Genomic DNA, 25,492 nt, shown 5'->3' with positions numbered 1-25,492 from the left:
CTTTGAGATTAAGTATTAATATTTTTGAATTATACTTTTAATAAAACAGTAAAAATTAATTTTGCAGAATTTTCCATGAAGGACATATTTTAATGAAACAGTAAAAATTAATTTTACAAAATACTCAAATTTGCCTATGAAGAATATGAAAATGCTGGCTATTCTAGTATTCTTAGGATTGTAACTTTGGAAGTATGTTTTAAAATATATTATAGCAAATAAAAAGCAGATGTAATTTCCAGTGTTTCAAATTAACAAAGATAAGTGGGGATGAAGAAATGAATAGGTAGAGAACTGAAAAAGCATTTAAGATGGATAATGGGTACGTGGAAGATTTTACTACTTTATATGTTTGAAATTTTTCATAAGTCAAAAAAGAAACATGTTTGTCAAATTACTAATAATGTTTATACCCAATGTATATTTCCAGATATCTGTAGAAAAATTCCCTCTAGCTATACTGAGAGTACAGAATGCATATATACTGGTTTTACTTCCATATATGGTAAATCTAGTAGGCAAACTAGCAATTCTGTATGAAATAGTAACTTCAGTGTGACATTATTTGCTGGGAAAGAGTAGAAACTACTTCTGTTACTCACTTTGGGGGAATAAATAAATTACAACATATCCAAAAAAGGAATATTATATAGGCATTAAGAATTGTAATTTTGTAATTTGAAACAAGGTCTTGCTATGTAATTCATCCTGGCCTGTATCTCACTGTGTGGCAGTTCTCCTGCCTCAGACTCTTGAGTGCTGCCTGGTAAGAATTATAAGTAACTGTAGTTTTCTGGGAAAGCACTAACAATACAATGGTAGTTTAACATGAAAGATTAGAGATTATATATATAATAGGACCAAAACAATATGTATTTCTCTGTATTTTTCAATACATAGAAAAAGACTTGGAAATACATTAAATTTAATAGTGATTATTTGTGGATAATGTGTTTATGGGTGAGAATTAACTCCTTTCATATTTTAATATTTTTTTCCATAAAGGACATGCAAGCCTTTTAATATTTGATATAATAGACATACAGAAACTAACTTATTTTAACATCTGTATTCCATTAGAATGCTGTCCTGCTATGTTATAGGTGATGGTATTTGGTAACTAAATTTTCCTGTAGAAAATCGAAGGCACATCCAATTTGTGCCATTTACACTGTGACTAAGAAATGTATTATAGAAAATTCCTAAGTTTCCTTTTCATTTTCTAAATGTCCACATGAAGTAGGTAGTCTTCACTATCTTACTTTGGGCTGGGAACACCAGTGCACCTATAGTCTTTATAGAAATTTATGAATGCGTAAAAATGTATGTATTGATGACTAATTGAGTTTTTAAAGTATTAATCAGAAGTTTAGTTCAAACACAAAGGAGTTAATACATATAAATGTATGTTTCTTGTGTATAGAGAATTCTTCAATAGTAATTCCAAATATAGTTGTACATGGTTATTTTGTACTGGTTTAAAAATATTCAAGTCCAGCTAGTTTATTAAGATTAATTTTTAGCATCTTGAAAATCAGAGTGCAGAGAATAATTACCATGATCCCCAGATTTGTTTAGACTTTACTGGATTCAACATATTTTCATGTATATTATGTCTTACATTTCCTTTACTACTCACCCATGATATCAGAGAACACTTAATAATTATATTCTGTGGGATAAAACATGTTTATTTTGTGAACCTTAGTTTTGCCATTATTAAAATTGTGAAACATTCTGGTTTTTTAGAGTATGTGGACAGGGAGACAGTATGGAGGGTAAGCTAAGTTGATACCGTGGTCTAAAACAGTGGTGATAAACCTATGGCACATATGCTGCAGCAGGCCTGCAGAGCTCTTGCTGTTGGCACGTGAGCAAAGTCACCCAGCAGTCAAGCAAACAACAGCTGTTTTTCTCAACTAAAATTTCAAAATTTGCAGTGTTGGCACTTTGTGATAAGTAAGTGGGTTTTGGGTTGCAGTTTGGGCACTCAGTCTCTAAAAGGGTTGCCATCCCTGGTATAGAACTACCTTGTTTGTTCATCACTTCAGTTTGCTGTGTGACTTGCGCAAGTTACTTCTTTCAGATTCTGATCCATTATTTCCTAAAGTGCCTAATTTGCATAAAGTTTGACAGTGTTTTTTTTTTTTTTTTTTTTTTTGATCATTTTGTATTTGTCTTGTTACTACTTTATCCTCGGGTTCTGGCATGTAATATGTAGTACCTAATCTTTTTTCTCCCATAGTTCTGGGGCTTGATCCCAGGGCCTTATGCATGCTGAACAAGTGCTCTACCACCAAGCTACATCTCTAGCCCTGTAATAAATATTTTTTGAATGAATCCTACTTTCCTGTATTAACCTGCCATGTTGGGTAGTTGCTTTCTGTGTATACTAAAGTATTTTTTTATTTTAAAGAGAGAAAAAAAACCCAATAAAAACAGTACAGATTTCAAAACAAGATGATAGGAAATTAACAGTGATATATTGCATATTATTATCTTCAAAATAGCTGCTCAGATTACAAGATATAAGCATGCAAAATTAAGCACAATATAAGCACTGTTCCTTTCAGTGAGCTAATAGAAATTAGTAGTGCAATTATCTTAGCTATCGTGTGTGTGCACGTGTGTGTGTATTTTTTTTTTAATTTTCCCTTCATTCTTTTCTCCTTTCCTCCATCACAGTTGTTCTTTCCTTTTGAGCAGGTTCTTTCCCTTTCGCAGTATCTATTGTACCTTTTGGATCTTACTTACTCTTTCAGCTTTTTACACTAGGGAAACAATATGATGTTTACACATGTGAGTCTGATTATTTCACTTTTGAGTGTGGACTCAGTTTGCATCCATTTACCTATAAAAACCTCGAGTTTATCTTTCTTTATAGCTGAGTGATACTCCATTGTATAAAAATACATCTTTTTTATCCATTCCTTGCGTGATGGGCATTTGGGTTGTTTCTAAGATTTAGCGATTATAAATTGTGCTGCTATAAAGTATTAATATAGTATTTGCTCAGTTTGGATTTAGAATGTCCCTGAAAGGCACAAGTGCTGAAGGCCTGGCCCCCAGCTTGGTGCTGTTTGGAGATTGCAGAAACTTTAAGAGGTGGGCCTAGGCAGAGGGCTGCTGGTCAGGGTGAGGGTGTCCTTGAAGGGGCTGTGGGATTTTGGTCTCTTCTCCTCACTCTCTTTGAAGTCCTGGCCATGAGGAGAGTGATTTTTCTGGCTACTTGCTTGTGCCATGATGTGCTGCCTCACCTCAAGCACCAGGGCCAACTGGTCATGGGCTAGAAACTCCAAAATTGTGAGCCAAAATAAACCTTGCCTCTTTACAAGTTAATTTTTTTTAAGTGTTGGAAAGGTGGCCAGCACAACGTTTGTAAAGAATTTTTTTAAAAAAATATTGAGAACTTAAAATACAGAAGAAGGAAAATGCAGTTCTTCATCTTGATGCTCAGATAACCCCTATAGGCAAAAATAAATAAAAATAATGTAAGTGCAAGATCAGAGAATTCTAACACTGTAGAAAATTAGAGAGAATGACAGTGAAAGCCTCCCTGCTTTCCTACCACCTCGCCGTAGTTGTTTTCTGATAATCACTAACCCTTCCAATTCCTTGTAAAATGTTTGCTTTTACTTGCACAAATGTCTATTTTGTTAAGGCAAGAAGAATTGTTTTAATGTTAGAAAACCCAACAAACAATTTTTTTACAGCCACACTTCAGTTTATATTAAGAACAAATCTGGAATTTCCATCAGAATTATGGCTAGATGTTCTTCCAAAAATAGCTATAGTATATAGCAAGTGACTGAAATACATGAAAATAATCATCTGCTCTGTCTAGTGCACTGATGATTTTTACTACTGACAAGAGGTCAATTTTTTTCCTATAATGTGTGTACATACTGTTAGCTGTAATGCTGATTGCTAAGTAGTTAACAATAAATTGATTTCAGTTTAACTAAGGGTACTTCAGGAAAGCAATGGTCTGCATGAGAAAAAAGCTCATTACCTTTCATCCTAGATGCACACATAAATTAGCAAGCGTTTCTTCTTCATGTTACATGAATCACATGGGTTGAGGAGACCTATGCCACACTGCATTGTACAGCGATCACTGTAGTTGATATCCACAGTTAGATGTTGGTGTGACCTTGCAGAATTAATCCTTCATAAGAAAACAAACTTTTCCTTCATGGCAAGTATGAATTAGGTAATTTAGAACTGATGGAAGATATTTCCAACTGGCTTCTTAAAATTTTATATCATTAGTTGATGGCTTTGTCGTCCCTCTGTGCTTGTTAATTTCATGTTTGGCACATATGTCTTCACTCAAGCAGCTGATTCTCTACGGGCTCCAGTTATGTGTGTGCTGGTAACCATCACCTTCACCCTTTCAAACTACTTTTATTGCATTGCCAGTTTTTAAAGGATTCACTAGTTATGCATTTCTAACTATATTTCCTGCCTAGTTTGCTGAATATTATAATTTGATGCTTAATTTATCAGGTTGATTATTTCAGGAGTATGTATTTGGCCCATGAGAATAGTTGGACATAAAATGTGTCAGCATATAATTTCTCAATGTTAAAATTTGGAATTTTGTTTCAATAAAATACTGATCATGAGATTGAATGCTTGAACTCTGGGTGCATTAATTCCAATTCTGATGTGACCGATTTAACCTAAGGACATATCAATTTGGGATAAAACCATGCTTACGTATAATCCCAGCATTGAGGTAGTTTCAGGCATGAAGATTATAAGTTTGAGCCCATCCAAGGCAACTTAGTGAGACTTTGTTTCAAAAAAACACAGGTGTCTGGGGATGTAGGTCAGTGATATAGTGCCCACATATGTATTCATTCTCTAGCACTGCCCCCCCAAAAGTGCTTATATAATTTATGATTAACTACTTTAAGACTTTTGTAGTTTTGTGACAAATACAAAGAAAAAATGTGTATTGTCATATTTAGAGACCAAAAATACTCAATCCTCCTAGTTTTCAGTGTTTTAGAGTAAAAGTAATTTTCTCTAAGTAACCCTGAGTGAAGGTGGGAATCTCTGCTGAAGATCTAAGTGGTTGACCTGTGCCAGTGGTGCTTTTTAGGTTTGCAAAGTGCTGTGCCTCTCTCCTGTGTCTCTAGTAGGGAATGGGCAGTGATTTCTTTCGCAAAGGCTGAGGAACATAAGAGGCATGTCATGGGGATGGAGGCTTCATTGAAGAGGAAGACTGTAGCACTTCCTGTAGTTTATGTAAAGGAGATGCACTAGCTAAGCTGACTGTGGTTTTCTTTTTTGTATAAAGATACTTTGGATTTGGTTTTAAACAGCTGTGAACCTCTCATTCTTACACATTTGATACGTCTTTAAAAATTTTAAGGGAATAATAAAAAGTTGATTGTATGCTTTTTAATTTTTTATTTATTTGTTTTTGGTATGTGGGGGAATTTGTAGACTAGATCTTTGTAGGTAGTCCCGGCTGGGCTTGAGCTTATTATATAGCCTGGGGTGGCTTTGAATTTACAATTTGCTGGCCTCAGCCACGCAAGTGCTGTGATAATAGGCAGACACCACTGTGCGTGACTCCTCTGTGCTCTCAGAATTTGTGTTTTTTAAGAGGGATTTCTTGAAATTTGTTCAAACCAAATAGAATGTGTTTTCTGTTTAAGAAACTATATTAATCGAAGCTAAAAATATTATACAAAGTATTTTCCGCTTGGCATTTATATGTGAATTCAGTCAAATTGCTATCTGATCTTTTGTGCTCTATTTGAATACAGCACTTTCAGCTTCTTCCCACCCCTTTAACATCTCCAAATTTCTTTTCATAGCTAATGACTGTATTAAAACAATAGTTTCTAGTGATAAATATGGCAGCTTTTGTTAATGTTTATTTATAGTTGTCTGTTCTTTCAAATGAGTTTTATATTTGGTGTTTATATTATTCACTATGTGTCAGTGAAAATTCTTGCCTAATATTTCTAAGATTTTTATGTAACTTTCGGAATAGGCAGCTTGCACCTTCATTTAATAGCAGAATGTACTAGTGTTTTCTATTTAAAAACTTTTCTTTGCTAAGGAGTTCCTTTCCCTTTGAACTGTTCTGGGACATTATTATTCAGGCAGTAGTAAAAAAGAAGCTCTTTTTTTTTCCTGAATGCACTTCTTGAGATTTCCGTAACCTTGAAATAAGGTAAGAAATCTCATATTTGAAGTGGTACAAGTTCATCTTAGCACAAAGGAGTAAAGAACTTTATGATTACATTTTAGTTCTAGAAAGTTTAACTACTTTCTCATGTACTTCTGAGGCCTTCTACTGAAAGATGTGCCAAATGTCAAATGTTCAGGAAAATACTTTTCGTAGACTTGGAAGGAGGTTGAAGGCCTATCTGTCTCTCATTGACCACAGTAAAAGAGGTTATAGGCATTTATCTCCCTGACATTATCTGATGTGAATGGTATAAAAACCAAAACAATTGGAAGTTAATTAAACTTGGAGTGTTGAGGTGGGAGGGTGGTTCTGCTGCAGAATAATATTATTATCACATTTGTACGGTACCTGTTTTGGGCCAAAAATATTTTTTCTTTCATGAATTTCTGGATTAGGGAAAGGGCAGTAAAGTAGTAGTTTATGTTTCCCTTGTTTGCTTATTTGACCATTAGCAAATAAAATAGTTTTTTGAGTGCAAATTAACATTAAAACTTATGCTAATTTCAGAACTAAATTTCTTTTTACCTTAGCCCTGAGAGCATGGGATTGCTTGACCCAGCCACCAGTGATGGGCGAGTTATTTTCTTCTTACCCTGGCAGAAGATGACTATTGCTGGCACTACTGATTCTCCAACTGATATTACACATCACCCTATCCCTTCAGAAGAAGACATCAACTTCATCTTAAATGAAGTGCGTAACTACCTAAGCTGTGATGTTGAAGGTAATGGAAACATTCCTTTAATCTTGCCCCTCCAGTTTTTGGTAAAAATTTGTTTTTTTTCTATTTGCTAATCTTTATTTTCACTGGTTGTACAGTTTTTATTGGTTATAAAGAGATTTAATTTTGGCAGATTTGTACACCCACATAACATACTTCAATCATTTTCATGCTTGTTCTCCTTTTTCCTATTGCCCGAACGTTTCCAGCTCTCACTGGAGTCATCTTATTTCCATTCTTCCTTATCTTTACACCTGGCCTGCTAGCACTGTTTTGTGCTGCCCACTTCTAGATTTATACAGGCCAAATTACAACACAATTCAAAGGACCTGCATTTTCTTCTCTACTTTCTGCATCCAGAAGAAACTCACACAGGGCATTTATGATAATATCTAAAGGCAAGTTTGAAGTGTCCCACACAACCTCCTCTATCAGAGGAGTAGGAAGTATTTGCATCACTATTTGCTTTAAAGTTTGGGAGGACTGATTTACAGGTATAGGAAAGCCATAGGAAATAATTCAGCAAAAAAATGAGAACATAGAGGTGAATGGCGTAAGAAGTTGAATGTTCTATAGCTTCTTCCATTTAGTATTGATATAAGAAAATACCTGAGATGGGGTGCTTTTGTAAAGAAAAGAGTTTGTTCAGCTTACAGCTTTGGAACCAGATGATCTACAGGCAGTCCCATCTGTTTTGGCTCTGGCGAGGGCCTCTTGGCTGTACACAACATGGTAGCATCACATGGTGGGAGTATGTATAAGAAAGTGTGAGAGGGCAAAGGAAGGGAGGCAGCAAGAGACTGGGGATGGGCCAGGCTTACTGATTTATGACAGCATGTTCTCTGGAGCTCCCTGGGTTGGGAGACCTAAGTCACTGTGAAACGAGCATTAATCATGAGGTGGTCATGGTATAACCGTCTTGCACTAGGCCCCATCTCCCACTACCTTTTGATACTGTTGCAGTGTGGGCCATACTTCTAGCAAGTAAACTTATACCAACTAATAATATGCAAATCATACCAGTCCATTACCATGTGGAAAGTACAGTGAAGCAAAAGGTTACTTCTTTCCAAATCTTATCTGTGCATTGTAACTTGGATGTCGTGGCATTTTTTCCAATACTTATATAATGAAGTTTTTAACCAGCGTAATCCCTAGAAGTTTCCCAACATTATCCTTCTGTATTTCCCTTCTTAGTTACCAGCCTCAACAGCTACCATGTCATCCGAGCTAGAAATGGAATGCTTCTCCTCTCCTCTCCTCTATCCTCCTCTCCTCTCCTCTATCCTCCTCTCCTCTCTTCTCCTCTCCTCTCCTCTCCTCTCCTCTCTTCTCTTCTCTCCCCTCTCCCTTCTCCCCTCTTCTCTGCCCTCTCTCCTCTCCTCTTCTTTCCCTCTCCCCTCTCCCCTCTCTCCTCTCCTCTCCTCTTCTCTCCTCCCCCCTCTCCTCTTCTCTCCTCTCCCCTCCTCTCTCCTCTCCCGTCTCCCCTCTCCCTTCTCCTCTCCTCTCCCCTGTCCACTCTCCTTTTCCTCTTTTCTTTTTTCATTCTGTATCAGTCTAGTTTTTATCTGTGCCCACTTTGAAGATAACACACAGATCACTTCCCACTTCATTGCCTGGGTGCGCACCCACATCATTTCTTACTTGGACAATTTCATCGGCCTCCTAAAGGGGCTCTCAGTGTCGGGTTTCTATCCATCTAGAACTTGCTGCCATCAGAACTTGCTGTCTAAAACTCAATACTCCTCATCATTTTCTTGCACAAAAATATTCCTTGGGTGTTTCCTCATTGACTTTAGGAATAATTATTAGCTCTCTTATATTGAACAAAAGGCTTTTCATAACTGTCTTTTATATTTACTTCCTCTCTGCATTTTTATGGTATGTTTATTCTATTATCATTTCCAAATCAAGCCATATACTTTTAAACATTCATGTCTTATTTTTGTTGAAGCCTTGCTCTGGGATCTCCTTTCTGGCAATACTCATCTTGGCAAAATATTTATACTTTAGAAACTTATATGTCATAAACCACCTGTCTTTTGCATTCCTGTGGAGTCACACTGGTTACACTGCCATTACATCATAACATTACGTTTTCTAGGTAATAGTCTAAGATGTAGTCTCAGAGCTCCTTGAGGGTAATGAATCTTTTTTCATCTACAAAGTTTATGATCTAACTGGCATGCTATTCATGATTGTTTTGAGTTAAAAATGTCAGTTATAGATGCTTTCAATATTTTTGATACTAGTAGCAGTTTGAAAATCTAAAAGCGGATAAGTTTTAGGTTTTGAAAAATAGCTTTATCTTTTTTGTCAGCAATCTTCAATATTGATTTCCATGACAGACACACAGATACTAGCTGGATGCAACTCATTAGCATCTATGAACTCTTTTTCCCTAAAGGATTTTTTTTTTCATTGTGATCACATATTAACAAACAAACTGCTTTGAAAAATGGTTCAAATTACTCTTAGTTTAATTGATTAATCCATATTTTCTTGCTTGTAATCTGAGAAAGAAAATGGATATAATTTCATTCTCAGTAATGTCTTTGGATATCTATAACAGTAGTATAAATATTGAATAAATATAATGGAAATCTACATAGCTTTTTTTCTTATTTTTTATTAATATATGTTTGCAGTACATAATGATTACATTCATTGAGGCTTTTATTCTTCTTCTTATTATTAATGACATTTCTTGTGTTTCCCAGGCTTGCCTTGTTTTCACCACCCTTTTTCCTCAGCCTCCTGAGTAGCTGGGCATGTACCATCGTATTAAATATTCCATATTAAAATACTCCAACCTCACTGCAATTTTAGTTTTATACTTTATTTTTCCTTTTAAAATCCAGGAGGAATTTCAGTATCTTGGTATGATTCTATTTCAGTGTATTTATTATTAATAATGAATCCTACTACCTTCATTTCACATTTACCTGTGTATAATCTTTTAAAAGTACCCTTAAGAAGGTTAGATTGTTGGAGCAGAGCATAAAATTAATTCAAGAGCAGAGAGCTTTATTGTTGACAGTTTCTAAAATCTTGAAGTTCAAATGCAGGAAGGATGGAAATCTCACCGCTTACGCTGAGAGGCTGGATGTTGCTGGAAGCACTTGTGGGTTCTGGGAAGCCTCTGTGCCATGTCGTGGGTGGGAATCTGTACGAGAGAAACAAGCCTTAAGTTGTAACAGACCCTGAATCCCTTTTGTTTTGCCTATAAGTACAGAGAAGACTTGGCAATGCTTGATTGGCCCGTGAAAGCTTTCTCAGTTGACACACCTTTTGGTTGTCACGGAATGAGGAAACTAATGATGTTATTGTTCATTCTGATATTTGGTAGAAGTGGTTTGCAATTGACATCTACATATGACAGCTCAGACCTTTCCCCTGATGGCCGGGGGACATCTTGAGAGTAAGAATCTTCCAAGGAGCACATATGCAGGGTGAAAGCAGAGGTGACATGTCTGTCATAGGCTGCATTTTTTTTCACCTGTGCACCATCTAGCACATCTTTCCTACTTATAGTCTTATGCTTTTAAAAGTTATTAATTAACAGTGATTCTTTATATTTGTTTCAATCCTCATTTCTAGTTGACAGAGTCCTCATATTTAAGTAGTTACCCTCGAGCTTGGTAAAGTATCAGCTAAAGTATTCTATATCTTAAAATGAGGATATTTGTGTTTGTATTTTTCCCAGAGAATTTTGTTGAAACCCAATATTCTTCTGTACTAACGAAAGGTATGAGAGAAACTCAGGTTTGGGCACCATTTAGTCATTTGCTTACGTGCTGTTACCACACATTTTAATATTTACATTTGTAGGCCTTATTTTTAAAACTGTCATTTAGCATTTTTTATGCTAGACACTGTGCTGCAAGCATATTGCCTATATAAGCCTTTTGATTCTTTGTAGGAACATTAAGAAGCTTATTTTTCCCACAATTGTTGAAGGAACTGAGGCCCAATAATACTGTTAAATTTCTTGCCCATAGCTAGTTAGCATTAGCGCTTGATTGAGAATAAGTCAGTCTGCCTGTAATACATCCTTCTAAATACTGCATAGTATTCTGATTAGTAGTTCTGGGTTTCACAGTGTGATCCACTAGGGAGTGAATTAGTCTATCAATTCATTTCGTGGAAGCTGCTAGACACCTCTAGAATGACAGTGACCTTTACTCTCCCCTGGCTTTATTTGGATTTGAATGTTAAACTATGGGAGGTTTCATGTCTTATAGCTAATCTCCTGGGTCAACCAGTTTTATCCACAGACTGAAAAATAAAAAGTTTGGTTTAGGTCCTAGAGCAACAGTTTTGAAATGTTTTGTATTCAGGCAGGGTTGAAATAATCATTTTAAAATGATTTATTAAATGGATAAGTATAATTCTTACAGCAGCTTCTGAGCCTCCCCAAATGGCTATATCCTAAGAGAAAAAAAAAAGTGTCAAATCTTAACACTCCATGCTGTTCACAGCAGCTGCCACACTTCTGCAAAATGCGTTGGAGCAATTCTGAAAAGCATTTTGCCTGTTGGGAATAAGACCATGTAAGTCTTCTTTTACAATTTAGAAAGCTTCCTATTCACAGGCTGAATTTTCTAGATTACTTGTTTGTTCTTTTATGAAATGGATAATTGATAGTTCTGCAGTTTGTACTGAGTTAGGAAGAAAGATGATCTTTTGAAAAATGTATCATTAAGTCTGCTGTGTAGAGGTTAATCAGAAGGAAGCAGCGGTGAAACTAAGTTGTGACTTAACTCGATTGAGGGAGACGGAGATTTGACGAGTGCTCTGTCCATGTAGTTTTTCTGGAGCGCTTTTCCAGAGCATCTCTACTGGTACACAGGTTTTCACATATGCAGTTAGTGGTGTTTATAGATTGCCTGTTATTCAGTTAACAACTGAGCTGGCCATATCAACTCACTGCAGACTTGCCTTTTCACTGCCAAGGACTGTACCAGGGTTATCAACTTACACAGGCTTGGACGTCTTCCAGCTGTTTAATTATAGTGTCATGTGCTTTGCTTTTGCTAGTTGCATTAGTTTATAAATGTAATACGGTATCTTATTTCTGTGATGAACACTTCATTTCAGCAGGTTAAACATGATGGTAGAGAAGTATTGATTTCTGACACTATTTCCCTTGTGTTCATTTAGATATTTTCACATGGCTCTTACTGATTTTTTTGAAAGAGGTAAACATGAGAAAGAACACCCCAAAACGTATGCCTATCTAACCCATGTGAAGTAAAACCACACATTCAGCTCTTAATAGTCATTTCCTCTGGGCTTCACTTACTTTAATTTTTAAAACAAATACTTGCTTTGCCAATTAGGAAAGAATAAAAATAATTAATTCTAATTTCAGACAATCATATCATGCTTAGTTGTTTTTTTTTGTTTGTTTGCTTTTTTGAGACAGGATCTCACTGTGCAGTTCAGACTGGCCTTGAGCTCACTTTGTAGCCCAGGCTGGTCTCAAACTCGCAATGATCCTCCTGCCTCAGTCTCCTGAGTGCTGGGATTACAGGCATGCACCACCACGCCCGGGCATGCTTAGTTTTTTCCAACTATGAAAAATGTCTGTCCAACTTTACTATTTATAGTCACTTTATTCCTTACATCTTACATGTAGTAAAACCTGAGTGAGTTATTTGTGAAGGATGTAACAAAAATTGTTTTTAAACGTAATGATAGAAGGCTTGTTTTACTTTCTCACTACCTTTTGAAAATATTGCCAAGTACTTTTGTACATGTTGGAGGTACTCCCTGGTTTTTGTCCCCTCTTCCCTGACATCTTGGAAATTGGCATCTGAAAAGCTCAACTTGGTGCCATCTGGGTGAGCCACTCTAATAAATAGCCTTTATTAATGGATTTTTAAACTTTAACTAATAGTAGTTTTGCTTCCTTTGGTTTTTATTTATAGTACTCAGTGATTTTGAAAGAGGAGATCCAGTTGCCGGGCATGGTGGTTCACACCTGTAATCCCAGCACTTGGAAGGCTGAGGCAAGAGGATCATTGCATGTTCAAGGCCAGCCTGGGCTACATAAGTGAGTTCAAGGCCAGCCTGAACTGCATAGTGAGACCCATTTTCATGAAAAGACACAACAAAACAAAATAAAGAGAAGATCCAGTTGTCTAACATCACAGTCAGAACCCTTACATAAAGCTTTGCTCATTGGCTCAGAGAACCAAGTGTCCTTGCTTTTGATTTTGCAGTATCATTTCTTATAGTTTGACCCAAAAAGTTCAGAGTATGTTTTAATACTTCACTTAATATTTACTGATAACTATATGACTTCACATGATACAGTGTTTGGGATGTTAAGAATTAACTGGCATTAGAAGGGACCTTGAAGACTCTCAGCAGAGTGAGAGAGATGAAACAGCAATGAAATCTATTTTAGTTACCTTGGCAGTTTGGGAACCAGAAAAAAAGGTGAATTTATGAGCTCTGAAGCATAAACACCCCAAATTATATTATTTTCTTCATATATTTCACCAGAAAGAGTTAAGAGTGGCTTCTGTTAGTGACTTACTCTCACCTACAGTTTGTGTGGTACAGTTTTCTGGGTAAAAATTTGAGGGCAGGAATACTTAATGGATTAAGAGTACAGTGGTACCTCAGTTCACAAATGTTTTTTGTTTGCAAACAATTTGGTTCTCAAAGCATTTGGCAGAATTTCATTTTTCTTTGCAAACTCTACATCGGGTAACAAATACGACTACAACCATCTTGCCCACACAAACACAAATATGACTGTCTTTTCCAAAATCGTGGAACAAATTAAGTACGTGAGCCATGTTACCACTGTATCTTTTATATGTTTGAACTCATGAGATTAGTAAGCAAGGAGGATGCTTTGAACTGACATACATGAAACATAGAGAACAGAAAATGTTTGCTATTACAGCAGATTTAATTCTCATGAGCAAAGCAGATAGTCAGGTTTCAGTGGCAGTATGCTCTACTACAGATGTGGGCCAGATGGCCATGGTGTCAGTAACCAAAGTGGTGATCTCCCAGAACAAGGCTCACCCCCTTTTGTTTGGAGGCTTTTTACTCTAGGATTGCCCTGTGCTGTGTGGTAATGATTGGATATTGTGCTTCTTTAAATTAGTTAAAGTTAAATAAAATTGGAAATTCAGTTCTTCTTCAGTCGTGTGAATAACGTTTTGAGGGCTTATAGCTACCTGCCATCAATAGCTAGCAAACTGGACAGTATTAATATACAACCTTCCTATCACTGTAGAAATATCTTTGGGACTGTTATGCTTCTCAGAATTGATGCTACTTAAATACTAGAGAAGAAAATGCCCAATTAAAAAAAATTTTTAGTCCATATTTATAGTACTTAATGATAACATTCATTGTGGGAAATTGGTAAATGTACATAACGTATTTCAATTCTTTTTTTCTCATTTAAATTTCTTTTATTATAAGTCTTTGTCATGTTAACTATTATAAACACAGTTTAGTAGTAGGTTGACAGGCTAAAAACATATATGTAAACCATATAAGACAATAGAAAATCAAGGTATACTTTTAGATACATTGGCCATGCTAGACTATAATAACTCTTTTCCTCTGTTGTCTCTTATTTTGCACATATAAGAGAAACCACGAGATATTTAAGCTTCTGAATCTGACTTACTTCACTTAGCATTATGGTTTCAACATGCACCCTTTTTCCTACAAATGACTCAAATTTATTCTTCTTCATGGCAGAGTAGTACTCCATTGTGTATAAATACCACATTTCCTTTATACTTTCATCTGTTATACAGGTGATATAGGCTGCTTCCAAGATATAGCTATTATGAATTGTGCTGCTATAAATAGTGCATGTATCACTGTATTATAATGTCTTTAATGCTTAGAAAGATACCTAAGAGAGGAATAATTGGGTCAAATGGAATTTCTGTATTTAGTTTTTTGAGGAATTTCCATAATGGTTTTGCATCAGTTTATGCTCCCACCAGTAACAAAGAAGGGTTCCTTTTTCTGTGTAGCCTTTTCCAGCATTGAAAATCATTTCTTGATGATAGCTATCTTCTCTGAAGTGGAATGGAATCTGTGCTGTTTTAATTTGCATTTCTTCAGTGACCAATGATATTGAACATTTTTCATTTGTTTATTGCCAGTTTGTCCTTCTCCATTTGAGAAGTCTCTGCTCATTACAGATGCCTATTTTTTGATTTGGTCTTTAAATTTGGGGAGCTCTAATATTTTTGAGTTCTTTATATATTCTAGATATTAGTCCTTTGAGGAGTAGGTCACAAATTTTTTTCACATTCTGTAGATCACCTCTTCACTCTGGTGGTGGTTTCCTTTGCTGTGGAGCAGCTTTTTAATTTGATATGATTCAGTTTGTTGGTTCCTGGTATTATTTCTTGTGCAATTTGGGTTCTGTTCAGAAAGATTTTGCCTATACCAAAATCTTGAAGAGTTTTACTTACATTGTCTTAAAGCAGATTGTCTCTGTTTTAATATTTGATTGTTTTTTTTTTCTTTTTGAGACAGGATCTCGCTATGCAGTTCAGGCTGGCCTTGAGCTCACTTTGTAGCCCAGGCTGGTCTTGAACTCACAATGATCCTGCCTCAGCCTCCCAAGTGCTGGGATTACAGGCATGTGCCACCACGCCTGTCCTGTTTTAATATTTGAATCTTTGATCCATTTTGATTTTTGTTCAGTGCATGGTAAGAGATACAAGTTTAGGTTCAATCTTTGGTATGTAGATACCCAGTTTTGCCACCATCATTTGTTAAAAGAGGACATCTTTCCTGTAGCAAAATTTGTATTGTTTCCTTTGTCAAAAATAAGGTAGTTTAGTATGCCTGGTAGTTACTGCATCCTCTGTTCTGTTCCCTTAATCCACAAATCTAGTTTTTATTTTCTTTTTTGTTTTCCCCAATGCCATGCTGGTTTGTTTTTTTTTTTTTTTTTTTCCTGGTACTGGGAATCGAACTCACAACCTTGCACTTGGCAGGCAGGCGCTGTGCCACTGAGATAAATCCCCAGCCCCCATGCTGTTTTTTTGTTTTGTTTTGTTTTTAAATCACTGTAGCATTGTAGTATAACTTGAAGTCCAGGATTGTGATGCCCCCTGCTTTGCTCTTACTGCCCAGGATTTCTTTCACTGTTCTAATTCTTTTCTGGTTCCATATGGATTTTAGGACTGCTTTCTCTAGTTCTGTGAGGAATGTTATTGGTATTTTGAATGAGATTGCATTAAATCTGTTAACAGTTTTGGAAGTATGACCTGGTTCTACTGGAACCAGGATATCTTTATATTTTATGATATCTTCTTTCAGAATACAGTACTGTAGTTTTTTCTTTTTATTTATTTATTTATTTATTTTTGGTTTTTCTCCAATACCGGGAACCGAACTCACGACCTTGCGCTTGCCAGGCAGGCGCTTTTTGCCGCTGAGCTAAATCCCCAGCCAGTACTGTAGTTTTTATTATAGATATCTTTTACTTCCTTGGTTAGCTTAATTTCTTATGTATTTCATTTTTCTTGATGCTGTTGTGAAAGGTATTGTTTCCCTAATTTCCCTCTCAATGAGTTTGTTATTGGTGAACAAGAACACACACTTGCTTTCAACTGTTAACTTTGTATCCTGCTATTACTAGTGAGTTTGGTTAATTCTAGGAGTCTTTTGGTGGAGTTTTTGTGGTCTTCCATGTAGAAGATATGTTATCTGCAAGTAATAATAATTTCACTTCTATGATGCTCTGGTTAATTTTTTAAGAACCATATTTGACAGGAGTGATGATAGTGGATCTTTCTTTCTCTTTCTCTTCTTTCTTTTGTCTTTCTTTCTTTGTTTCTTTCTTTCTTCCTTTGTCAGTGTGAGACAGGGTCTTATATGTAGTTCAGGCTGGCCTTGAACTCATGGCAGTTCTCCTGCCTCAGTCTCCTTAATGCTGGGACTACAAATGTGCTCCTCCATGCCCAATGGTTCATGATTTTAGAGGGAAAGCTTTCAGTTTTTCTCCGTTTAATATGATATTGCCATTGGTTTGTCATAAATGGCTTTTATCAGATTCTTTCTATACCTATTTTCTTCAGGTTTTTTTTTTTTTTAAATCCTGAATGGATGTCAGATTTTGTCAAATGCTTTTCTGTGTCTGTTGAGATGATCGTGTGATTTTTGTCCTTTATTCTTTTTATGTGGTATATTGTATTTATTGATTTGGATATGTTGAACCATCCTTGCATCCCTGAAATGACTTGTGCTTGGTCATGATATACGATCTTTTTTGATGATTTGCTGCATTCTGTTGCCAGTCTCTTATTGAGGAATTTTGTGTCTATGTTCATGAAAGAGATGGCCTGTAGAGTCCTTTTTTGGTTGGATCCTTTCCTGGTTGTGGAATCAGAGTGATGTTGCTTCCAGAAAGGACTTTGGGAGTACTGCTTCCCTTTGAGAAATGCTCAACTTAATGTAGCCATTGAATTTGGGGTTTTTAAATTGTTAAATGAGAAAAACAAATTGATTATCTTATAAAACAAAACCCCAGATATAAGAAGGTTTAAGAGGTGATGAATTCAGTGTGATTCAGTAGTAAAATTCCTTCATTGTACTGGAGGTCTCATTATGGTGTTGTTTTGCCCATAGTTATGTGACTGCAACAGCTCTGGCAGAATTAAAAGATATGGTAATGATTCCTTATTCTGACTATACCCATTCACTGCTTTGGTGTCTTTTTCCAATAAATTATAATTAAAATTTGTTTAACAATGTATAAGTTTTCTATAGTGGGTAAATTGATTGTAAAGAGAGAAATCTGTTAGCTCAGTTAGTTGTTATTTTTTAATTCATGAGGTTAGAATTAGTGTTTCCCATGTTTAGCTATACTGTGCCCCATGGGCATAGATTATAACTGTGGCCCTGACAAGTCTTTACTAACTGTGAGTGGTGGTGGTGGGGTACAGAGGTTCTGCTTCAGCAACCAATAGCATTTTGAATAATCCGGGGGTTTTGTGAAGATTAAAAGGGTCATTAATTCTCAAGATTGGGAGGGAACTAATAGACAACTTGGTTTAACCATCTTTTGGTCTAATAATATAGAAATACTGCATGCCAGTAACATTGGTTAATATTTTAATTAAAATTGTACTATCCTTACCAATATATCTTTTTTGAATAAATTTAATCCTAACATTCTTCCGATATAATTCACAGAGTAAAAAGCTGAATGCTAAAATGTCGAAAAAAATTTAACATATTATGAGCCCTTTGTTTCTAGTAGTAGTTTGTTTTATTTTGAGGATCAGTTCCAGGAATAAGGATGAAAAATGACATCGATGACATACATAATGTTTGCTTTGTCTTCGCTGATGAGTGAAAAACTTAGATATTATTTCAGTTTGATCTCTTTGTTCCAGACAACACAAGTGTCTTGGTTACTTTTTATTTTTGTTGCTGAGACAAAATACCTGACTCCCAGAATGAAGGAAGGAAAGGTTTATTTAACTTACAGTTTGTGGAGGTTTCAGTCTCTAGTCAGCTGGTCCGAAGGCAGAGTGGCAGGGCACAGGGACAGCACTTCAAGGCCTCACAGGATAGCAAAAGCAGAAGAGCAAAAAGAGGTAGGAAGCAAGCCTCTTTCCCTCCCTTACATTGTAAGCAGGCTGCCCCCACCCAGGGGTGTGCAGTACTCACACCATCTCCATGCCCTCCTCCCGCACAGGCTCAGGATGATACAAAGTAAGGACCTGGCCCTTCTTGGTCACTTAGTCTAAACTTCTCAAGTTGACACGATGAACAGCATCCCAGAGCAGGAAGGGCATGTTCTTTTCACCCCAGGATGCGGAACTTAGTCAAGCCACTAGACTCTGCAAGTTAACACATTGTATCAACCGTAACAAGTTTCATAGATGAGTGTTTCTGCCAGTTGTAATGGAAAAGGTAAAGCATTTGCCACAGATTATGTACATGTACTTCAGATTTATTCTGGGAAGTCTAATTTTTCATCAGATAACTTAAAAATTAGTCAAAGGGGTCTAAGAGTTGAAACCAAATTCCCAATCTGCGTGGCTAAGGAATTTCAGACATTGGAGGGACTATGTGGTGACCACAGTGGCTTTATAAGTAGGTATGGGTTAAGTTCTATTTTAGACTTAGAGGGTGATGTGAACTCTGATGGAAAGTTGTAGTAATTTTCTAGTTAGGTTTTTATTTTTTGTAAAGATTTAAATACTTTGTATTATTTGTGTTGAGGGATTTAAAAATTGTTTAATTAGTAAAAGTTTGTAGTACATAATGGTTACGTTTATCATAAGTTGGTACATGTATATAACACATCCAAATTTTTTTCATCCCCTTCCCCTCGCCCTCTATCTCTTGGTCCCCTTCCTGTTTGTAAAAAGATCTATCTCTTTGTTTCTTTTATTTTGCTCTTTAATTTATTTATATTCTGGATTTCTCATTTAAGAGAATTCATGCAGTATTTAAGCTGCTTGTCTGATTTATTTCACGTTATGGTTTTAAGGTGTATCTTATTTTCCTGCAGATGACTCAGTTTGCCCTTTATGGCTGAGTAGTCCTCCACTGTGTTGAGCTTTTTTTTTTTTTTTGGTTTTTCTCCGGTACCAGGAACCGAACTCACGACTTTGCGCTTGCCAAGCAGGCGCTTTTGCCGCTGAGCTAAATCCCCAGCCCCTGTGTTGAGCTTTTACAAGCCTTAGAGAATGTGGTGATGCAGAAGTTAGCCCCTTCTAATGGAAACCTTCAGGATCAAACATATTTGAGAGAATGCGAGCATCAGAGGATCTAGGGTCCCCCACGTGGAGGTCTCAGGTGGTTTCCACTTAGCAAGACCAAGAAGCTTTAGGCTTTCTCATCAATTCATTTATGTGCTTTCTCTGCTGGTTTCGGTTACAGTGAATATGCGCCTCATTAAACACTCCCACAGGTATATGGCCCCTCTTCTTTCAAATGATAGTCTGTTTAAGAGCACAGTCCTTAAGCCCTTACGGATCAACATTAAAATATACTGGGTTACTTTAATTGAATTTATCTTTACTGGAAATATGTTTTTCACTTGATAGCAAAGACAGGGAGGGGCCAGTTTTCTGTCATTCAGTATAACTTGTTTTTAGGGTTTTTCTCCTATACTTGATAAGGTGCACTTATATTTAGGACTTTGTATTATAATCATTTCTGGGAGACTTTATGACTCCTTATACAGAATCTGCTAGATAATAGTCTTAGATAAAATTGCCAGGTGGTGCTGTGTATAGAATACAGAATATTTACTATACAAGGTGGAAGCAGAAACTAAATTCCAGCCTGTCTTCTGCCTGGAAAATTATGCTCCATGCAATACATCGATTAATTTGAACTAAGGCATGGATGTGTAATATAGGCTTATACAGGTCCTGGTACTTCTGTATTATATGTAAAATATTTCCTTAACCTTTTCATATTTTAAAACTTGAACTGTGTCAACTTATCTTTTTATCATGGTTTTAAAAAAATTAAATATGCATAACAAAATTTACCATTTTAGTTATTTTAAAGTATATGGTTCTTATGGCATTAAGTGCTCTCATACTGTTGTGCAACTATCACCGCTATCTATCTCCAGAACTTTTAATCTTCGTTGTGAAATTCTGTATCCAGTAAACACTAACTTCCCATTCATGTCTCCTACACTTTGGTGGAAACCTTTTTTTTTTTTTTTCTGCTTGTGTGAGTTTGAGGATGGTGAAGTATTTTATATAGAGTAAGTGGAGTTATACAGTTTTTGTACTTTTGTGATTGGTTTATTCATTTCACATAAATATGTTCAAGGTTCATCTGTTTTGCTGCATGTGTCATTATTTCCTTCCTTAAAGCTGAATAACATTCCCTTGTATTTGTCTACCACATCTTGTTTATCCATTCATCTGTTGATGGACACTTAGACATTTTTGGCTATTGTGAATAATACTGTGAACCTGAGTGCCTAAGTCACTTATTGCGGGGACAAACTATCTGAAGCCTGCAGCTTAAAGGAGAGATTTATTTTGGCTCACAGTTTATAGAGGTTTCAGTACATAACGCAGCGGCTCCAAGACAAGATAGCATGGTAGAGGGGGATAGTAGAATAGCTGTTCAAGTCATGGCACCCGAGAAGCAGAGAGAGAGCAAGGGAGGATCTGGGGAAGAAGATAAACCCTTCCAGGCAATGTTCCCATTGACCCACCCCTTCCACTAAGGCCCTGCCTGTCAGCTGTAAGCCCCCATAATCCAGTTACGTTATAAAAACACCGTCTTTGGGGCTGGGGATTTAGCTCAGTGGCAAAAGCACCTGCCTGGCATGCGCAAGGTCGTGAGTTCGGTTCCCGGTACTGGAGAAAAACCAAACCAAAACAAAACAAAACAAAACAAAACAAAACAAAACAAAACACTGTCTTTGAGCACATGACTCTTGGGAGGCACCTAGATATGAACCATAACAATGGGCATATACATTTTATCTGACTTAAATACACTTCAGTATATAGTCAGAAATGTGATTGTTAGATCATATGGTAATTCTCAGTGTTTAATATTTTAAGGAATTGCTATACCTTTTTCATAGCAGTTATGCTATTTTACTTTTTAAAAATTAGTACATGATTGCAATACATAGTGTGTACATTCCTTGTGGGGAAGTGGTCCACGTACATAACACTTTTTTTTTTTTTTTTTTTTTTGTCTTTTTGAGACAGAGTCTCGCTGTGCAGTTCAGGCTGGCCTTGAGCTCACTTTGTAGCCCAGGCTGGTCTCGAACTCCCAATGATCCTCCTGCCTCAGCCTCCCAAGTGCTGGGATTACAGGTTCCACCATGCCTGGCTTCATAACACATCTTTTGTTTTAAAGACAAATAAAAAAACTTCAAAACAATAGGAGAGTAACAATGGTTAATACATTGCATATTGTTTACATAACAAATCTTAACCCTTTTTTCCTTCTCATCCTTTCTTATTCCCTTCCTATTTTTTTTGTCAGTTTTTTTTTTCCCGAGACAGGATCTCGTTATGCAGTTCAGGCTGGCCCTGAGCTCGCTTTGTAGCCCAGGCTGGTCTCGAACTCACAACGATCTCTCCTACCTTCCTCCCTCAGCCTCCCAGGTGCTGTAAATACAGGCATGCACCACCGCACCTGGCCCTCTTTCCATTTTAGACAGATCTCTCTCCCTACTTCTTATTATCTCTCCTTTTTTTCTTTCTTGAGACAGGATCTTACTATGCCATTCAGACTGGCCTTGAACTTTTTTTAGATAGTGCAGGCTGGCCCTGAATTCATGGCAAACCTTCTGCCTCAGCCTCTGCTTCCAAAGTGCTGGGATTACAGGTGTCCTATTATCGCTTTTGTGTTGCTCTATTTATAATTTGGGTTTCTCATAGAAGAGAAACCATGTGATATTTAAGCTTGAGTGTCTGTGTTTCTTCGCAGCAGTGCACGGGAGGTCCAGTTTCTCCCTATCCTTGCCAACACCCATTTTCTGGTTTAATTGTTGTTATTACCTTGTATTGTTTTTGTTTGATAATGATCACCCTAATGAGTATGAAATGGTCTCTCATTGTGGTTGTTATTTGCATTTCCCTAATGATTACTGATCTCAGGTATCTTTTCATATGCTGACTGGTCATTTCTGTATCTGATCTACTCACCTCAGCTGCTTTTAAGTCAATTATAAGTGCTGTTCAACAGCTTTTAACTGCTCCAGGTTACCCCAGATGGAGGGTTGCTAACATTTGCTTTCTTTGCTTCCTCTTTGGTATCAGTGGTTTCCAACTTATTTTTCAGGTAGATTTAGATTATCTTTATAACAGAGCAGTTAAATCTTTATGAATTTTTCTTACACCCATCTGATCTCTCAGTTCTTATAAGAGGTTTGTCAGTTTTTAAAAGTGCAGCCTCATGCACTTTCAGTGAATGCTTTCCTGCGTATTAATTTTTTCATGCTTTTGGTAAAATTTTTTTTAATAATCCTCATAACCCGTAATAATGCTTTTTGCTAGTGAGAAGAGGAGATGTCCTGGCAGCTTGGAGTGGTATCCGTCCCCTCGTTACAGATCCCAAGTCTGCAGACACTCAGTCCATCTCTCGAAATCATGTTGTTGACATCAGCGAGAGTGGCCTTATCACCATAGCAGGTACAGGATATCTATCACCTTGTTATTTGAATGTTCTTCAGATACGAACTTGACTAAATTTTCCCTTGAGATTCTCTTCTAACTAATGAACAGGGTTTTCTTTTTATGATTCTGATTGGAGTCTTAACGTTGGTTTGCCATGTTTATTATAAACAATAGGCAATTTTTGTAATTCATTGATAGACGGTTAATTATAAGAAAACTAAGAGGTAGCAATTTCTCTGTAGGTGGGAAGTGGACAACTTACCGATCTATGGCAGAAGACGCTGTGAATGCTGCAATCAAGTTTCACAATTTGAAAGCAGGACCTAGTAGAACAGTTGGACTTTTCCTTCAAGGAGGCAAAGATTGGAGCCCCACACTGTATATTAGGCTTGTCCAGGATTATGGACTTGAAAGTGAGGTGGGTAGGCAATACCACATCATCTTACTTGACTTACTTCATCTCTCACTATTACTAGCAACAGGATTGGCAACCATCGTGTGACCTCCTTGACTTACAGTTCCCTTTCGCTGAGTACATTTCTCTCTGTACTATGAAAGTAAAGTAAGAAAAAATGGTGATCTTTCTTTGCCCATAGTTGCCTAAATTGCCTAAAAATCAGTATACATTTCAGTTTCTGTTTTGAAACCTGGAGTCCATTTGTTTATTCCTGTTGCACACAGCTTCCCAAATTCTTTCCATCCTAAGTATAAGGAAAGCTGTTCTTCAGAAGTGATACCATGAGCAAAACGAACCTGAAGCTTCATTAGTCATTGGTACAGTGATACATGAGTAGCTGAGTTCGTTGTGGTCTAAGCATTTGTGAGCCCCAAGTGGTTTCCTCCCACAAAATCAAAACCTAATACTCTCTGAGAACTATTAGTTACAGGCGTAAAAAAACTGAGAAGGTAAGCATGCACTGATTTTTGTTTTTTGTTTTCTGTATTGGTGGTCGAAGTCCCTCCCTAATGCAATTTTGTTTACATAGGTGGCACAACATCTTGCTGCTACCTATGGTGACAAAGCTTTTGAGGTGGCCAAAATGGCAAGTGTGACTGGAAAAAGGTGGCCTGTCGTTGGAGTGCGGCTGGTGTCAGAATTTCCATATATTGAAGCAGAGGTATGTGAGTGGTTGGTCACATGGGCACTTCTTATCTGCCATGGAATACCATTCATCTGCTTATTCTTCATTTTCTTTAAAAATTATAAGTGAGTTGTAATGTGTACATGCTAGCTAAAACTTGAGAAAAGTTTCTGTCTGCCAAGTGTAGATTTTTTCATTCACAAAACTTTAATTCTGAAAGGATGTTGATAGTGATAATAATAAAATAGACTTCATTCTTGGTGGTGCTGTCCCAAGCCTTGTAAATTTGCTGCACTTAGTTCTTTTGTGAGTTTTAGCCTCTGGAGTATGTGTTGCCCATTTCTTGCATGATGGCATCCCTTCCTGTGACAGTTTCTTAAAGATTTGAGTCTTGTTTCTTATGTTATCAAGTGGTCTGAACCCTGACATCATATTTTGTGATCCATAGTGCTTTGAGACACTGGTGTCCAGAAACTGTTCACTTTTCCATTGATTCAGGGTTTCTGCCCTCTGGTTACCCTGAGACAGAGGACTTTATAGCCTCCAGAGATAGGACCGTAACTGTTTTCTACTCTTCTTTTGCCCATTCAGTTATGTCAGTTAACTTCCCTATTAATATATAAACAAAAAGAAGTAAGTGGTTATGAATGGTTAGTGAGGAGCGGTGCAGTTCGCATATTGATGCCGGTTCTATTCAGGAAGAAGCATTTAGACTTGTCCAGTTTATGTCATTTCCCATGTCCTCACTGGTACTGACATGCAGATAGATGACTTGTGTTGTGCTACTGTTTGTCTCATGCATCTTGGAAAACCGCAAAGCATAAACAGAAATGTCAACCATTTTAGAGCATCAGGTTTTTAAGTGAAACTTTATTTCCTCTTTTAAAATAATCTTTCTTTAATTTAGGTGAAATATGGGATTAAGGAGTATGCCTGCACTGCTGTGGACATGATCTCACGCCGCACTCGCCTGGCCTTTCTTAATGTCCAGGCTGCGGAGGAAGCCCTACCCAGGATTGTTGAACTGATGGGCAGAGAACTGAGTTGGGATGAGAAGAAGAAAGAGGTACTATATGGGAGTCTTAAAAACTACATTTCCCTTTGTAAACCCTTTGTAAATATTCCATGGCCTGATCAGTTTATAGAACTAGCATAATTTTTGATGATAATCTTAAATTTCTTGTAAATTTGTGTATATATATATATACTTTATGCATCATCTCATACCTTGTCTAAATCCATCAGCAAATCTTAGCATATTTATCTTTAAATACTGCATCAGTTCAGCTTTTTCTTTTTACATTCAACTCCTGTCACCCTGATTTAGTTTCTAGTAGTTCTC

The 25,492-nt window shown here is 36.7% G+C and overlaps 1 protein-coding gene across 2 annotated transcripts in view; it reads left to right on the top strand.

The window, feature by feature from the left end:
- Window positions 1-25,492, top strand: part of Gpd2 (glycerol-3-phosphate dehydrogenase 2 (mitochondrial)) — a 108,330-nt gene that overhangs the window by 70,023 nt on the left and 12,815 nt on the right. For both annotated transcript variants that reach the window (XM_005393415.2, XM_005393414.2), the window contains exons 9-13: window positions 6,745-6,938; window positions 22,949-23,083; window positions 23,311-23,486; window positions 24,055-24,186; window positions 25,058-25,216. In XM_005393415.2, the coding sequence (XP_005393472.1) occupies window positions 6,745-6,938; window positions 22,949-23,083; window positions 23,311-23,486; window positions 24,055-24,186; window positions 25,058-25,216 (796 nt within the window). The remainder of the gene's footprint in view (window positions 1-6,744; window positions 6,939-22,948; window positions 23,084-23,310; window positions 23,487-24,054; window positions 24,187-25,057; window positions 25,217-25,492) is intronic.

The sequence above is a fragment of the Chinchilla lanigera genome, unplaced genomic scaffold (assembly GCF_000276665.1).
Source record: "Chinchilla lanigera isolate Chin_1 unplaced genomic scaffold, ChiLan1.0 scaffold00048, whole genome shotgun sequence".
NCBI lineage: Eukaryota > Metazoa > Chordata > Mammalia > Rodentia > Chinchillidae > Chinchilla > Chinchilla lanigera.
This window is presented reverse-complemented; position numbering and strand designations above follow the sequence as displayed.